This window comes from Lagopus muta, chromosome 6 (assembly GCF_023343835.1).
Source record: "Lagopus muta isolate bLagMut1 chromosome 6, bLagMut1 primary, whole genome shotgun sequence".
In the NCBI taxonomy this organism is placed as follows: domain Eukaryota; kingdom Metazoa; phylum Chordata; class Aves; order Galliformes; family Phasianidae; genus Lagopus; species Lagopus muta.
In genome coordinates, this window is record NC_064438.1 from 12,517,770 (window position 1) to 12,534,738 (window position 16,969).

General features: G+C 49.8%; 1 protein-coding gene across 1 annotated transcript in view; it reads left to right on the top strand.

Annotated features, from left to right (window-relative positions):
- The first annotated feature begins 3,983 nt into the window (after positions 1–3,983).
- The window catches only part of TMEM86A (transmembrane protein 86A), a 58,570-nt gene continuing 45,584 nt past the window's right edge, over positions 3,984–16,969 (top strand). Inside the window, exon 1 of the mRNA XM_048947635.1 lies at positions 3,984–4,023. Within this exon, the coding sequence (XP_048803592.1) occupies positions 4,003–4,023 (21 nt within the window). The 5' untranslated portion in view covers positions 3,984–4,002. The remainder of the gene's footprint in view (positions 4,024–16,969) is intronic.

Sequence of the window (16,969 nt, forward strand, 5' to 3'; positions counted from 1 at the left end):
AAAATGCACCACCCTGATGGACTTATGATGGTGACTGAAGGCACAGTTGGACAGAAGCATTTCCTCTAGGAGACAAAAATTTCCCTTCCTTCCTCGAGACCTTCAAGTGACCCTACTGAATTGTTAAAATTCCATTAGAAAGCAGTTGGTGGGAACATGTGCAATAAATAGCTGCTAAAATCAAAGGCTGCCTCGCTGATACAAAATCAATGCATTGCTTGCTGGTGGTGCAGGGCAGTGTTTTTCTCTGGGAAATGTAACAGTCATTGGGTTTAAATATAGCGGCACAAAGCTTTACCTGAACTCATTAGTGACACAGGCTGATTTCAGGGGAAGTCAGAAAATGCCCATTGCCCACAGACAAGACTTTGTGGTGATCACTGACCTTGGGTGCTACAGCTTATGGCTGTCCATTGGGAAATGCTACAGAACAGAGCAAAATGACTGCAATTGCTCCTGGAAGAGCAGAGATTTCAGGTCGCTCACACCATCCAGCCAAAATCAGCACTCCCTGTTGAAGCCTTGAGTGAGCCACAGCCCAATGGTACTGCTGTAACAGCCACCACTCTCTCTCTCCTCTCCCAGACATCCTGCATGCACTGTGGGTGTAAACCCCCCAAGCCACAGATGCAACCAGCAGGCAGTCCCACACCTGCTGCCAGCAGCACTCACTTTGGTTTGGGCTGGGACCCTCTCAGAGGGTTTCTCCCTCATCACAAGCATCATTTTCCTGCCAGATGCTCAGCTACATTGCTTCAGTGAAAACAGGCATTAAGGCAGTTGCTCTACCTACATCCTGTTTTGTAATCTCACCATTTAATTACAATATTTTTTCTTCCCCTACAAATCACTTAATGTCATTTCCCAAGAAGAGCCTCCATCTCTCTTGGTGCTTATTGCAGCACAACAGCTATTAGCACTGCTGCTTGCAGAAAGGTGTATCGTTAAACCAGAGCTCTTTTGGAGTAGGTTTCTAAATGGGGAAACCTCCCTGAGTGAGAGACAGAAATGGTACCTCAATCAGAACGAGGAGGTGAGGTGGGTGTTCAGGACCTGTTGGCTTAATTAAGACCTTCTTCTCAGCCTCACAAGAATTGCTACGTGTCTGAAATAGCAGTAAAGAACACTGCAGGGATGATACAAACTGTACAAAATGTAAACTTTGTGATTTACTTCCCTACTGTGGAAGTAGAGAGTTTTAAAAACCGTTAATATATTTCCTTGCCTATTAATCTTCTTGATCAGATTGAAATGTTTGTTTGGATGAGTATTAGAACAGAAACCAATCACAAAGAGGTTAAGTCCTCAGGGACCTGAGCTCTGGATCCCACTTAGCTCTCATCACTACCAGCACTGCCTTCTCCATACACATGTACACACACACACAGGGTTTATTAAGCCCCAACAGCAAATTGATTTTGTGTCTGGGAAGAAAACTCTCAAATACAAGCCTATAAATAGATGATGTGCTGCTTTTCTGGCTCAGTAAACAGCCTGAAAAAGCACTCTGATGAGGCACAAATTTGCAGTGCCCCCCTTTATTTCACCACTCAGCATGAAGTTGGAGTGTTCGTTACTGTGATGGGAGCTGCCCATGAAGGAATGAAGGCAACTTTCTGAATTTCTCTAGCTTTCAGGAAATAAATCTGTATGGAAAGGAAACAGATCCTAATAATCTCCCTCTCGAGAGAAACATCAGATGACTTGACATGAAAAGTGTTGGGAACCAGCGCAAGCCACAAAGGGACCAGAACAAAGCAGGATGTGCCGAAGCAGAGAGCCACATGAGATAAATCCCACAGGGGCTGCCACTCCAAGGTGTTCCTAACTTAGAAGGAATTACTAATCTTTGATGTAGCACTGACTTTGATAGAGAAAAAATGGATGTCATCATTGAATAATCCTGTGAGTGACGTGAAATTCATCTGTATGATGCAAACCAAAAGAAGCATTTCCCCTTATACAAAAGTTATAAAGTCTTTGTCATAGGGTTCACCTCTTTACTGCATTTACTACAAATGTCGGATTTGCTGTTAGGATTTCCACATTTCTATTCTTGAAAGATTTGTCAGAAATTAACTGTCGGAAAATCACAAGGAGTCAGCTCCCTCTCAGCAATACTAAGGGGGCTGAGTTTCCCAGTCTGAGAGGAAAAGTCAGGACATGCCCAAATTTCCCATTTACTTCTAGGTAGGCTTCTTTGAGCTAATAACAGCATGTGAAATCCCAGGTCCAAACATGAGCATGCTTCGAATGTTTGCATCAGTCACACAGAGAAATTCACAGAGAAATTTGTGAGACCAGTTTCAGCTTCAGTGAGGAGGGATACATCACAAAAAAAATGAATGATCACAAAGCTGCATGCATCCCAATCATCTCACATTTTTGGAGCAGGAGAGATGATGCTCAAACACAAACACATCCCTACCCCTTGCACTGCCTAGCTCGTCGCTTCAAAAAAGGCCAAGATAAGCAGATGAGCAGTTTGGCTAGGCACCAAGGAACTGATTTTGTTTTGTTTTTTTAGATATTTAAATACCAAGACATCATCAAGCTCCCAGAAGGATTTTCAAAAGCCGTTAGGAACCCTGGCTGTGACAGAGCATTGGTCCTTCTGACAATCCCCTATGGTATCAGATCCTTTGATGTACCAACACCTCTGGTTCCTTGTGCTCTTCCCAAGAGAGACCTTTTTGACTGCAGCAGGGTTGGCCTTTGCCATGGAAAGCTGTGAAATCTCTTTCAGTTATCTAATTTACCTACTTACTTCCTCGGAAAGGGAAAAGCTTATCCCCCTCTTCCTGCTTAATGAAAAGGTCACTGCCCTGTGGACTATCTTAATTGGAACTGTAAGAGAAGGCCTGGCTGTGGCCACACGGCTCTTTGCTGTACAGAGAACCGTTTGCTTTGATCTGATCGAGGTTTACTTGCCTCAGACATCCCCATGCTGCCTCTCTGATCTGATGGTGCAAATCTGCAGTTTCTTTTTTGGGTACAAGTCCCTCTCAGACTGGCGAATGACGCAGAGGCTGCAGAGTCCATCCTGGTCCCACCGGGCGCTGACGGACCAAATGCTGACCTCTCTGTTTACACGTCTGTGCTTGCAATCGTGATGCCCGTGTGGGATCACAAGGCTGCTGCTTGCATTCTTTACTCAGAAACGCAATACCCATTGATTGCACAAAGAACTGCAAAAGAATTGCACACATTCTTCTCTTCTTTAGCGGAGAAAATGTTCCCTCGATGTGATAAATACCAAACGTGATTCCTGCTTTGGCTGCAAATAGCAGATTACTTAATCATCTACTATTTAAGTACCTGTTTGTTTTGTTATGAAGCAAAACTTTTGAGCAAGATCGTGTTACACGTCAAGTGGCTTCCTGCATTCTTCAGTATTAATCCTCACGTAAATATAGACCGAAGGGAGTCCCAGGGTCACCCGAGCCAGCCTGAGCCCCGCACGGAGGGCGGCGAGGAACGGAGCGGGGCAGGCAGGGCGAAGCCCACAAGGGGCCGTGCCCGAAACGGCGGCGGGACAGCACCAAGCGGGATCAGCTTTGCCCGCAGCCGGGGCGGCAGCGCGGCGCGCACCGCGGGGAGGCCCGCCCGCCCCTCTCCGCCTCCCGGGGGCAGGGCCCGGGCCCCCCCTCCGCTGACGTCACGGCTGTCTAAAAAAACAGCCCGGCAGGCGGGCGGGGAGCGACAGGGCCGGCGGCTCGGCACGGCTCGGCACGGCTCGGCTGGGCTCGGCTCGGCTCGGCACGGCTCGGCTCGGCACGGCACGGCTCGGCACGGCTCGGCACGGCACGGCTCGGCACGGCTCGGCACGGCTCGGCACGGGTCGGCTCGGGTCGGCACGGCTCGGGTCGGGTCGGCACAGGTCGGGTCGGCTCGGGTCGGGTCGGCACGGCTCGGGTCGGGTCGGGTCGGGTCGGGTCGGGTCGGGTCGGCACGGGTCGGCACGGGTCGGCACGGGTCGGCAGGACACGCCCCGCCGCCGCTATGGTGTCCCCCGTCACCGTGGTGAGTGCGGGCCGTGCGGCCGGACGGCGGGCGGGCGGGGGGAGCGGGACCCGAGCCCTCGCACGGCCGTCTGCCTCCGACCCCTCCCCCGCGGCTGCCCCCATACCCGCTGCCGCAGAGAGCTGCTCCCCGCCGCGGCTGTGCTCCGGCGGTGCGGGTCCGGCGGCTTCTCACCTCTTCCTGCTGTTATTTTTGTAAACATCTGTACGGCAGATCTGCGTTTTGTGCGATGGATCTGCTCGGAGCGCTGATGTTTACGTCCTCCTGGGCTCGCCCACCTGCCCCGAGGCCTGGCTGCGTTCCGTGTGGCCGCTGCCCCGGGCTCCCGTGGAGCCCCGTGCCCGCCGTGCCTTCTCCCCCTCCCGCCCGGACGTGCTCAGCTGGCGGCTCGGCCGGCGCTGCACGCGGAGCCGGACGCTGCTTTGCCGTCTGCTCGGGTCTGCCCCGGGAGCAGCGGAGGTGAGGCGGGGATGGTGTCACCTGCCTGTCCCACGGGGAGTCAGTGAAGCTCAATCACTGCCGTAACAGGCAGTGAGCAGCAGCTCGATGCTGTCCTTCGTGGAGGACGTGTGGTACCGAGTCCCGACCCCGCGGGTGGAGGGGATGCTGGAAGAAGACAAAGCGCTCAGTAGAACGGCACAGAAGCTGTGCTGTCACACGCTGCTTTGCATGCTCCTGTTTCTAGAAAGCAAGGGATTTGGCTGAATGCAGCAACAGCAGCAGGTGCGGTAAGAAGAGCTGTCTGTCAGTAGAGTCGCCTGGCAGTGCTTTCCCCTCAGCACCAAACACCTATGTCGGTATCCCGTGTCCTTGTGTGACTGTCATCATCCTGATGTGAAAAGTTGTGGTTGCTGGCTATCCAGATCCCCGCCACCCCTCCATGTTTTATCTCATAGATTGAATGGTAGCGGTCCGGTTTTCCCCCTGTCTTCAACTCTCAGAGCCAAGGTTCAAAACTTTTAAATTCCTTTGCCAGTGCTGCACAACAGCTCGCATTGTCTGATTGCTCAGATGAATTTTCCCCCAGTCATTACCATGTACCTGGTAAGTTCATCAGCAGCTTAGGGATGACTTTTATCTTTAGAGACAGAGGGAGGCAGCCTGTAAATTACACTATTTTAAGGCCAAATGACTTAATTTTTCCTTGTGCTTTTCAGAAATAACTGAAGAGGCCTGGTCTCTTAGTGCTGCTGTGCTAAATTCATCTAAGTAATGCTTTGGTTACAGTGAGTTGTGTACTTGTACTGCAGAAATGAAATCTTTCCCTGGGACAATGCTGGAATGGCTAAAATCTGGCAGTTTGTTTTGTGATTGAAAGGTGACAGTCCTTGGCTCTCAGGGCTGGTTAATCGGGGTGGTCTTGCAGCAATAGTGTAATTTACAGGCGACTGTAAATTTACAGGTGCAGCACTGGCAAAGGAATTTAAAAGTTTTGAACCTTGGCTCTGAGAGTTGAAGACAGGGGGAAAACCGGACCGCTACCTTTCAATCTATGAGATAAAACATGGAGGGGTGGCGGGGATCTGGATAGCCAGCAACCACAACTTTTCACATCAGGATGATGACAGTCACACAAGGACACGGGATACCGACATAGGTGTTTGGTGCTGAGGGGAAAGCACTGCCAGGCGACTCTACTGACAGACAGCTCTTCTTACCGCACCTGCTGCTGTTGCTGCATTCAGCCAAATCCCTTGCTTTCTAGAAACAGGAGCATGCAAAGCAGCGTGTGACAGCACAGCTTCTGTGCCGTTCTACTGAGCGCTTTGTCTTCTTCCAGCATCCCCTCCACCCGCGGGGTCGGGACTCGGTACCACACGTCCTCCACGAAGGACAGCATCGAGCTGCTGCTCACTGCCTGTTACGGCAGTGATTGAGCTTCACTGACTCCCCGTGGGACAGGCAGGTGACACCATCCCCGCCTCACCTCCGCTGCTCCCGGGGCAGACCCGAGCAGACGGCAAAGCAGCGTCCGGCTCCGCGTGCAGCGCCGGCCGAGCCGCCAGCTGAGCACGTCCGGGCGGGAGGGGGAGAAGGCACGGCGGGCACGGGGCTCCACGGGAGCCCGGGGCAGCGGCCACACGGAACGCAGCCAGGCCTCGGGGCAGGTGGGCGAGCCCAGGAGGACGTAAACATCAGCGCTCCGAGCAGATCCATCGCACACAACGCAGATCTGCCGTACAGATGTTTACAAAAATAACAGCAGGAAGAGGTGAGAAGCCGCCGGACCCGCACCGCCGGAGCACAGCCGCGGCGGGGAGCAGCCCTCTGCGGGCAGCGGGTATGGGGGCAGCCGCGGGGGAGGGGTCGGAGGCAGATGGCCGTGCGAGGGCTCGGGTCCCGCTCCCCCCGCCCGCCCGCCGGCCGGCCGGCCGGCCGCACGGCCCGCACTCACCATGGTGACGGGGGACACCATAGCGGCGGCGGGGCGTGTCCTGCCGACCCGTGCCGACCCGACCCGACCCGTGCCGACCCGACCCGACCCGACCCGACCCGACCCGACCCGTGCCGACCCGACCCGACCTGTGCCGACCCGACCCGACCCGTGCCGACCCGACCCGTGCCGACCCGACCCGACCCGTGCCGACCCGAGCCGACCCGACCCGAGCCGACCCGACCCGACCTGTGCCGACCCGACCCGACCCGTGCCGACCCGACCCGAGCCGAGCCGAGCCGTGCCGAGCCGAGCCGTGCCGAGCCGTGCCGAGCCGAGCCGTGCCGAGCCGTGCCGAGCCGTGCCGAGCCGAGCCGTGCCGTGCCGAGCCGTGCCGAGCCGAGCCGTGCCGAGCCGTGCCGAGCCGTGCCGAGCCGAGCCGAGCCGTGCCGAGCCGTGCCGTGCCGAGCCGTGCCGGGCCGAGCCGAGCCGTGCCGAGCCGTGCCGAGCCGTGCCGAGCCGTGCTGTGCCGAGCCGTGCCGAGCCGTGCCGTGCCGAGCCGTGCCGAGCCGTGCCGTGCCGAGCCGAGCCGTGCCGAGCCGTGCCGTGCCGAGCCGTGCCGAGCCGTGCCGTGCCGAGCCGTGCCGAGCCGTGCCGTGCCGAGCCGTGCCGAGCCGTGCCGTGCCGAGCCGAGCCGTGCCGTGCCGAGCCGTGCCGAGCCGAGCCGTGCCGAGCCGTGCCGAGCCGTGCCGTGCCGAGCCGTGCCGAGCCGTGCCGTGCCGAGCCGTGCCGAGCCGTGCCGAGCCGTGCCGAGCCGTGCCGAGCCGCCGGCCCTGTCGCTCCCCGCCCGCCTGCCGGGCTGTTTTTTTAGACAGCCGTGACGTCAGCGGAGGGGGGGCCCGGGCCCTGCCCCCGGGAGGCGGAGAGGGGCGGGCGGGCCTCCCCGCGGTGCGCGCCGCGCTGCCGCCCCGGCTGCGGGCAACGCTGATCCCGCTTGGTGCTGTCCCGCCGCCGTTTCGGGCACGGCCCCCTGTGGGCTTCGCCCTGCCTGCCCCGCTCCGTTCCTCGCCGCCCTCCGTGCGGGGCTCAGGCTGGCTCGGGTGACCCTGGGACTCCCTTCGGTCTATATTTACGTGAGGATTAATACCGAAGGATGCAGGAAGCCACTTGACGTGTAACACGATCTTGCTCAAAAGTTTTGCTTCATAACAAAACAAACAGGTACTTAAATAGTAGATGATTAAGTAATCTGCTATTTGCAGCCAAAGCAGGAATCACGTTTGGTATTTATCACATCGAGGGAACATTTTCTCCGCTAAAGAAGAGAAGAATGTGTGCAATTCTTTTGCAGTTCTTTGTGCAATCAATGGGTATTGCGTTTCTGAGTAAAGAATGCAAGCAGCAGCCTTGTGATCCCACACGGGCATCACGATTGCAAGCACAGACGTGTAAACAGAGAGGTCAGCATTTGGTCCGTCAGCGCCCGGTGGGACCAGGATGGACTCTGCAGCCTCTGCGTCATTCGCCAGTCTGAGAGGGACTTGTACCCAAAAAAGAAACTGCAGATTTGCACCATCAGATCAGAGAGGCAGCATGGGGATGTCTGAGGCAAGTAAACCTCGATCAGATCAAAGCAAACGGTTCTCTGTACAGCAAAGAGCCGTGTGGCCACAGCCAGGCCTTCTCTTACAGTTCCAATTAAGATAGTCCACAGGGCAGTGACCTTTTCATTAAGCAGGAAGAGGGGGATAAGCTTTTCCCTTTCCGAGGAAGTAAGTAGGTAAATTAGATAACTGAAAGAGATTGCACAGCTTTCCATGGCAAAGGCCAACCCTGCTGCAGTCAAAGAGGTCTCTCTTGGGAAGAGCACAAGGAACCAGAGGTGTTGGTACATCAAAGGATCTGATACCATAGGGGATTGTCAGAAGGACCAATGCTCTGTCACAGCCAGGGTTCCTAACTGCTTTTGAAAATCCTTCTGGGAGCTTGATGATGTCTTGGTATTTAAATATCTAAAAAAACAAAAAAAAATCAGTTCCTTGGTGCCTAGCCAAACTGCTCATCTGCTTATCTTGGCCTTTTTTGAAGCGACGAGCTAGGCAGTGCAAGGGGTAGGGATGTGTTTGTGTTTGAGCATCATCTCTCCTGCTCCAAAAATGTGAGATGATTGGGATGCATGCAGCTTTGTGATCATTCATTTTTTTTGTGATGTATCCCTCCTCACTGAAGCTGAAACTGGTCTCACAAATTTCTCTGTGAATTTCTCTGTGTGACTGATGCAAACATTCGAAGCATGCTCATGTTTGGACCTGGGATTTCACATGCTGTTATTAGCTCAAAGAAGCCTACCTAGAAGTAAATGGGAAATTTGGGCATGTCCTGACTTTTCCTCTCAGACTGGGAAACTCAGCCCCCTTAGTATTGCTGAGAGGGAGCTGACTCCTTGTGATTTTCCGACAGTTAATTTCTGACAAATCTTTCAAGAATAGAAATGTGGAAATCCTAACAGCAAATCCGACATTTGTAGTAAATGCAGTAAAGAGGTGAACCCTATGACAAAGACTTTATAACTTTTGTATAAGGGGAAATGCTTCTTTTGGTTTGCATAATACAGATGAATTTCACGTCACTCACAGGATTATTCAATGATGACATCCATTTTTTCTCTATCAAAGTCAGTGCTACATCAAAGATTAGTAATTCCTTCTAAGTTAGGAACACCTTGGAGTGGCAGCCCCTGTGGGATTTATCTCATGTGGCTCTCTGCTTCGGCACATCCTGCTTTGTTCTGGTCCCTTTGTGGCTTGCGCTGGTTCCCAACACTTTTCATGTCAAGTCATCTGATGTTTCTCTCGAGAGGGAGATTATTAGGATCTGTTTCCTTTCCATACAGATTTATTTCCTGAAAGCTAGAGAAATTCAGAAAGTTGCCTTCATTCCTTCATGGGCAGCTCCCATCACAGTAACGAACACTCCAACTTCATGCTGAGTGGTGAAATAAAGGGGGGCACTGCAAATTTGTGCCTCATCAGAGTGCTTTTTCAGGCTGTTTACTGAGCCAGAAAAGCAGCACATCATCTATTTATAGGCTTGTATTTGAGAGTTTTCTTCCCAGACACAAAATCAATTTGCTGTTGGGGCTTAATAAACCCTGTGTGTGTGTGTACATGTGTATGGAGAAGGCAGTGCTGGTAGTGATGAGAGCTAAGTGGGATCCAGAGCTCAGGTCCCTGAGGACTTAACCTCTTTGTGATTGGTTTCTGTTCTAATACTCATCCAAACAAACATTTCAATCTGATCAAGAAGATTAATAGGCAAGGAAATATATTAACGGTTTTTAAAACTCTCTACTTCCACAGTAGGGAAGTAAATCACAAAGTTTACATTTTGTACAGTTTGTATCATCCCTGCAGTGTTCTTTACTGCTATTTCAGACACGTAGCAATTCTTGTGAGGCTGAGAAGAAGGTCTTAATTAAGCCAACAGGTCCTGAACACCCACCTCACCTCCTCGTTCTGATTGAGGTACCATTTCTGTCTCTCACTCAGGGAGGTTTCCCCATTTAGAAACCTACTCCAAAAGAGCTCTGGTTTAACGATACACCTTTCTGCAAGCAGCAGTGCTAATAGCTGTTGTGCTGCAATAAGCACCAAGAGAGATGGAGGCTCTTCTTGGGAAATGACATTAAGTGATTTGTAGGGGAAGAAAAAATATTGTAATTAAATGGTGAGATTACAAAACAGGATGTAGGTAGAGCAACTGCCTTAATGCCTGTTTTCACTGAAGCAATGTAGCTGAGCATCTGGCAGGAAAATGATGCTTGTGATGAGGGAGAAACCCTCTGAGAGGGTCCCAGCCCAAACCAAAGTGAGTGCTGCTGGCAGCAGGTGTGGGACTGCCTGCTGGTTGCATCTGTGGCTTGGGGGGTTTACACCCACAGTGCATGCAGGATGTCTGGGAGAGGAGAGAGAGAGTGGTGGCTGTTACAGCAGTACCATTGGGCTGTGGCTCACTCAAGGCTTCAACAGGGAGTGCTGATTTTGGCTGGATGGTGTGAGCGACCTGAAATCTCTGCTCTTCCAGGAGCAATTGCAGTCATTTTGCTCTGTTCTGTAGCATTTCCCAATGGACAGCCATAAGCTGTAGCACCCAAGGTCAGTGATCACCACAAAGTCTTGTCTGTGGGCAATGGGCATTTTCTGACTTCCCCTGAAATCAGCCTGTGTCACTAATGAGTTCAGGTAAAGCTTTGTGCCGCTATATTTAAACCCAATGACTGTTACATTTCCCAGAGAAAAACACTGCCCTGCACCACCAGCAAGCAATGCATTGATTTTGTATCAGCGAGGCAGCCTTTGATTTTAGCAGCTATTTATTGCACATGTTCCCACCAACTGCTTTCTAATGGAATTTTAACAATTCAGTAGGGTCACTTGAAGGTCTCGAGGAAGGAAGGGAAATTTTTGTCTCCTAGAGGAAATGCTTCTGTCCAACTGTGCCTTCAGTCACCATCATAAGTCCATCAGGGTGGTGCATTTTTACCTCTCTTTTCATCCAGCTAGTTCTGATGAATCCTAGTGATTCGTTTTCCAGGCACACTTTGTTCTTTTTTCATTTAGCTTGTCCTGGCAATCTATACACAATTCCATCCCTGAGCTCCTGGTTGCTGGAGACTGGGAATTTACAAAGCGGTGACGTCTGGGCTCTTGGCATGTGTTGGGATGGGCAGCAGTGCACTGCTGTCAGCCTCACGTCTGACGAGCCCTCAATCTGGGCACAGTACATCTACCCCTAAATTAAAAGTACTGCTATAAGAACAGATCTAAATACACCTCTCTTGTGCTTCCTATCCTATAGAAAATGGCCTTCTGCGTTTGAATTAGAATACTGCACTGGAGGAAATCATTTTGGTTTGGGCAAGTGCCAGGCCTACTGAATGGCATCCTGGTGTCCCAGTGGATACCAAGTGGCACTTGAGCCAGCAGCATGTCCTTGCTGCAAACAAGGCTGCAGATAATTTGGGGTGCTGTAGAAGGAGCACTGGCAGCAACTTCTTTCTTGTGTAGGTGACCAAGCAGTGGCACAGCTTACACAGGGAGGTTGAGGAGTCTCCTTCCTTAGAGACGGCCAAAAGCTGTCCTGGGGAATCGGCACTAAGTGGTCTTGCTTGAGCAAGGAAACCGGGTGAGGAGTTTCTTCTAATCTTAGCCATTCTGTGATTCTGTGATCTGTATAAACGGCAAAGCGACACAACACTCCTCTCAGTGCTTCAGTGGAACGAGAGGCAGAGCTGCGAATGGGGGTGGGGTCAGAAACAGAAGTTGCACTCACATTATCTGGATTTTAGTCCCAGTTCTGCCACAAACCTCCCCTTTGTCTTTCGTTGTGTCTTGGAGGGTGTCTGAGTGAAACACAGTGCAGTGTGCTCTGTGCTTGACATAGTACTCTTACAGGAAATATAGTGTAAACTTCTGCTTTCCAGGGCTGTGCCTACAGACATTTGCACTTCTGCAGCAATACCATTAGTTTGATGAAGCTATCAAAAAAAAAAAACAAAAAAAAACCACCCTCTAAAAGCACACACAAACCAGGTGGGTTTTCATTTCAAAGCCTTCACCCTTGCCTCCTCAAGCAGTCATGGGCTGTCTGATCTGCAGCCTGTTCAGGACGATGAAAGTCCCAGCATTCACCTCCATAGGCTTCAGGTCAAACCCAATGAAATTAATTACAGAAACACTTTTCAGGAAACAAACAATGAAAAGGAAAGCATAGCACTGGAGGATGCAAAGGAGAATGATGGTAACAAAACTTAATTGCTTAGAACTGCTTGAAGGCTTTTTTAGTTAAATGATGAAAAGTGTTGAGGTAATTATAGCAACTATGATGATAAAAGATTAGGTGGAAATCTCTCCCCGTGTCTCAAACAGATCTCTGAGCGGGGCAGGGGATGGCATCGCGGTTGTTGGAAACCTTTCACCACAGTTATTACCTTTTCCTGTAGATTGCAATTACATCCTGCAGCAGAGATTGACGTCTGCGTGGTTACCATTGGGAGCAGCGCTGTCGCTCTTCGTGCCCGCAGCTGGCATTTCGTAGGGCGGAAACCAATGCTGAGCTGTGTGAGAAGCCCCAGGGGCACCCAGGGAGTAAAGGGCACCAAACCTCAAGCCTAGCATGACACATCAGCACAGCGCCTCCATGTGCTCTGCTTTCTTTTTGTGACAGATGTGCAACAAATGGGAACCTCGGTGCTGTGTCTGCCTACAGCTGTGTCCTTGCAATACCTTAAATCATTGCCCAAACCATCTTTGTTCTTTGTAAGCTCTTTGTATGCTCGCGATGTGATGATCTGACGGAGACTGCAGGTTTGCCAGGGTTTCCAAGAACAGTGAGTCTGTCAGGGGCAGGAGAAGGATCAATTCTGGTGCTTTTAAGCCAAACCGGTGTTGCTGCTAAAAGAGAAATGGAGATAGATAATGCTTCTTATTTTTGTGACTGTGCGATCTGACTCCATGCAAGCTTAATCTCAAGCTTGGTTTGAACGAATGGTGAAAGTCAGCGAGTTTAAATCTACATATTCCAGAAAACCACAATAACCCCTCTCAAATCTCCCAAGCCCTGTAATTTCTGCCTCAGAAATAGTTCACCCATCTGCTCTTTCAGTGTACAATGCTTTTTCAAACAAGAACTTTGCTAAGTTTTATTTTTATTAGACATCTTCACGTTAGGAAATTACTTAGAAGTTGTTAGAAAATACTTAGTATGCATCAGACAGGATTCCACTGGAAAATGTCTTTGTCACAAGTTTTTTCACCAGCTGCACTCTATAACAGTTTTGCACACCAGCCACACACACTTTGGGCATACGGTTAATCCTATTAACTTCAAGTGTTTAGAGGATTAAGAGACTTAATTGCAGTCTATCTGCAGAGGTCAAACATCAAAGACTATTCCAAGCCCAAGTTTTAGCATTTTCAGGATGAGTAATATATGTGTGAGTTATCCTTTCCTCTTTTCATCCATCATCCTTTCTGCACTAAGTTGTGTGGGTATACTAGTAAAGCCTTTATTAGATAAACTGGATCATCCTAATGTCCAGCAGATGGGTCCCTAGATCATAAACCATTTAGATGTCAGCAGAGCTGGCAGTATATGCTCAAAAGAAGCCCGGGACTTGGAAAACATAGGTTTGAATGAATAGAGTTTAAACTGCATTGTGCCAGCCTACATTATAGCTACTTTGGATTTAAACTACTGACTTCTAAGATGTTTTCCTAATGATATATTAAACAGAAATGGAAAGCAAGAGTCTCAGGATGATAATTAGCTGGTATCCACAGTGTGTAATTCAGACTTCTAACTTAGGTGTCTTTGGCTCTAAATAGGAATATCAGCAAAATCGGTTTGGGAAGTGTCTCCTTCCTTCCCAAAAAGCAGGATCAATCACGTTGAGGTAATTTCTGACATAAACGTGTCCAATCTGCACTTGAAAACTAACAAAACAGGGCTGTCATACCCCACAGTAATCTTTCCCTCTGTTTCCATAACCGCACCATGAGAAAGCTGTTTCTAGCCTGTAACCCAGATCTCTGATGCCCACCGAGCCTTTTCAGCAGATGTTAGGGATGCCCTGCCGCATCTCCCCCTTCCTTAGGACAAACCACTCCTATTCCACCAATGTTTCCCCACAAGACCTCTAATTCTCTATTCTAGCCAAAGCAGAGTACAGTACACCAATGGGATGTTTACCAGCCCCAAACATAACAGGAGAATGACTTCATCTGCCTGTCAAACGCTCTTCCTTTTTATATACCCCCTGGTGCTGTTTGTTGTTTTTGTTATGGCGTGACGTGGCTGACTCCTGTCTGCTTTGTGACCCACGCTAACCACCAAGCGTGTTTACATTGTGATGCCACCAGACCAGTAATTCCACAGCCTGCATCTGGGATGTTGGTAATTCTGCCAAGAGCAAAGAGTGAAAGCATGTCTTTTGAGTTACTTCTTCCCCCTGACCATACTTTGCCAAGTCCTACAGCAGTATCCTACTGCACTTGCTGCTCCTCCCAGCAGTGGGTTTGCTAAGCAATTTTTCTTTTACACTATCCAAATTATCCAATGAAAATATCCCATTGGTGCTATGGGAATACTCCTGTGGAATTCTGCTCGATGTGTCTGGCCAAGTTAACAACGTGTTCACCCAACCATGCACTCTCCCATTCCAGACTTTCTACAATTTGCTTGTGAGACCACCAGTCCCATGTGACAGTGCTGCAAGTCCTCCTAAAAACAAGATATCTGCACCTGCTTTTCTGCTATAAACACTGCCACCTCGTCAATGGGAAAGGAACTCATTTGACAAGATTTATTCCAGACAATGTAATCTCACTCATATATTTGCAATCTTTTAGGTACTCAAAGGTGTTAGCGGAAAGAGGTTTAACTAGAGCAGTTCATTGTTTAATGGCTCAGCTGGACATGGAAAGGCACAGCTACCTTACAAGGAATGCAAGGGAATTCAGAGAACACGAATTCCTGTGTCTGTGATCTAATGCATGTTACGTGCATATATATAGAGTACCCACCAGCCCATGTCACTGCTCACCAGTTTGTTCTTTCTACTAGAGGGAGCAAAGAAACACGTAAGGTGTAAGAATTAAGAACAACGATGGATATTAGAAAGGTGAAGTTTAGAAATTAAGGCGCTGACCCATCTAGCCTCCATGAGGACCTTTCCTCCTTGGTTGAGTTGGGTTTGAGAAGGCAGATGGCGCTGGTGCCTTTATTATAGCAGCAGCCGGAGCCCGCAATAGGCGGCGATGTTGCACGATTGCACGTTCGAACAAGCATCTGTGACCCTTTCCTCGTGCCAGCCGTTGTTGTTCGTGCTGGCTGCTTGACAGGAACTTTTGTATACAATGTCTTGCCTTGAAAGGCTCTGCATCGCTTCACTGGGGATTTCGAACCCTCCAGAGTCTCCAAGGTAGGGATCTTTCCACAGAGAGCTGCTGAGAGAGAACAAAAAGAGCATACTGAAGGTTTATCTATTCTACTGCGAGTATTCAGCACTCTTTGCAATCATACATGCCCGTGAATCTGAGAAATATGTGTCTGCCACATGCAGTTGCAGATGGTTGTGGCATCTGAAGCGGATCAAATAGATTGTACATTTTCTCATATTGCTTTGGAGCCAAAGCATCTTCTTTGCAACTGAAATATTTGGATTTATTTCCCAAACAGTGCTGAGAGCCTGACTGGAAGGTCTACACCAGGACCATGGCATTCCTGAAAGCCGGGATCTTGGCTGATTTTACAGATCTGTAATATCTTATATGTGAAAATAAAAATACAATAAGCTGCCAAATGAAAGCAACCTAAAAAATAAACTGCTTCTTGTTACACCTCTTAATCTTAGCCTCTTTTCTCCTAAAGAAACTCATGTCCAGATTACCAAGTCCCCACATACTCCAATATTAACAAACCCAATCTCTTTTGTATATAATTACAGAACAAGGTGCAGAATCAAGAACACAACATACCTTTACCTCTCCATCAAATCGGAGTACTACGTTCAGTATTTCCACTGCTAATGTTTAGCCAGTGTATCCAAGGATGATGCCTAGGTAGAGTTTCACTCACTTTCTCATACAGACTGATTCAACCTTTCCTTTAATGTGTGTGAAGCTGGAGATGTGCTCTGCCACATATGTGCATGACTTGCACTGGTACAAGCCAGGAGCTGCTGTGCCTTCACCAGCTGGGCGCAGTCCTTCACACCTAGATAATGATAATAGAATCCACCAAGAGTCCCATCAAGGCAAATTAATCAGGTCCAGGGTCCAAACTATGCAGGTCAACTAATGGGCTTCAGGGTCCATCCAAGAGCAGCAGGAGATGAGACCAGAGGAAAGGCTGAGACAGGGCTGCAAAACAGTTCTGAGGTCTACCTTTGGCTACTGCTATAGGGCTGAAGACAAAGCTACAGAGTAGGTTCAAGGTCCACTAGGAGAGAGAGTTGGAGCCAAGCTGCCTTCACCTGGAGGCTCACCAGAAGGCAGCCTGAGGTTTTCCAGAGCCAGGTCCTTGAGAAGCTGCACAGTGTACGCTGCAATCTTGGTGACCTGATTTTGGCCCATCTGCTCATGCCTCTCCTTTATCCCTTCTTGTTTTTCTTGATGATTTTGCACCTGTACATTGCCATTCATACTTTGTCCATATCAACCTTCATGTTTATCTGTGAAATTCCTAGGCTGTACAGTTGCATTAGAGAAGTCTTTATCTGGTGGCCAGGCTGTAAGCAGTTAGCTGCCAACTAACACTTCAGACATCATCAGGTAATGAATCAAAACGTAGTGCAGGCTGAAAACAGCAGAGTAAGGTGTTACCTGTGTGACACAGAATGTAGCAAACAGCTTGCTGCTTCTGCCATGAGCTCTGTCTTCTGACTGCAGCCCCCACACTGAGCTCTTTACAGTCCCCTAATCACACACGCAGTTTTCTCAGCGTGGCTGTGAGTGGTGACAGGCAGTATTTACTATGCAGCTATAATTGTCAAAAATCAAGAGTATTGTATTT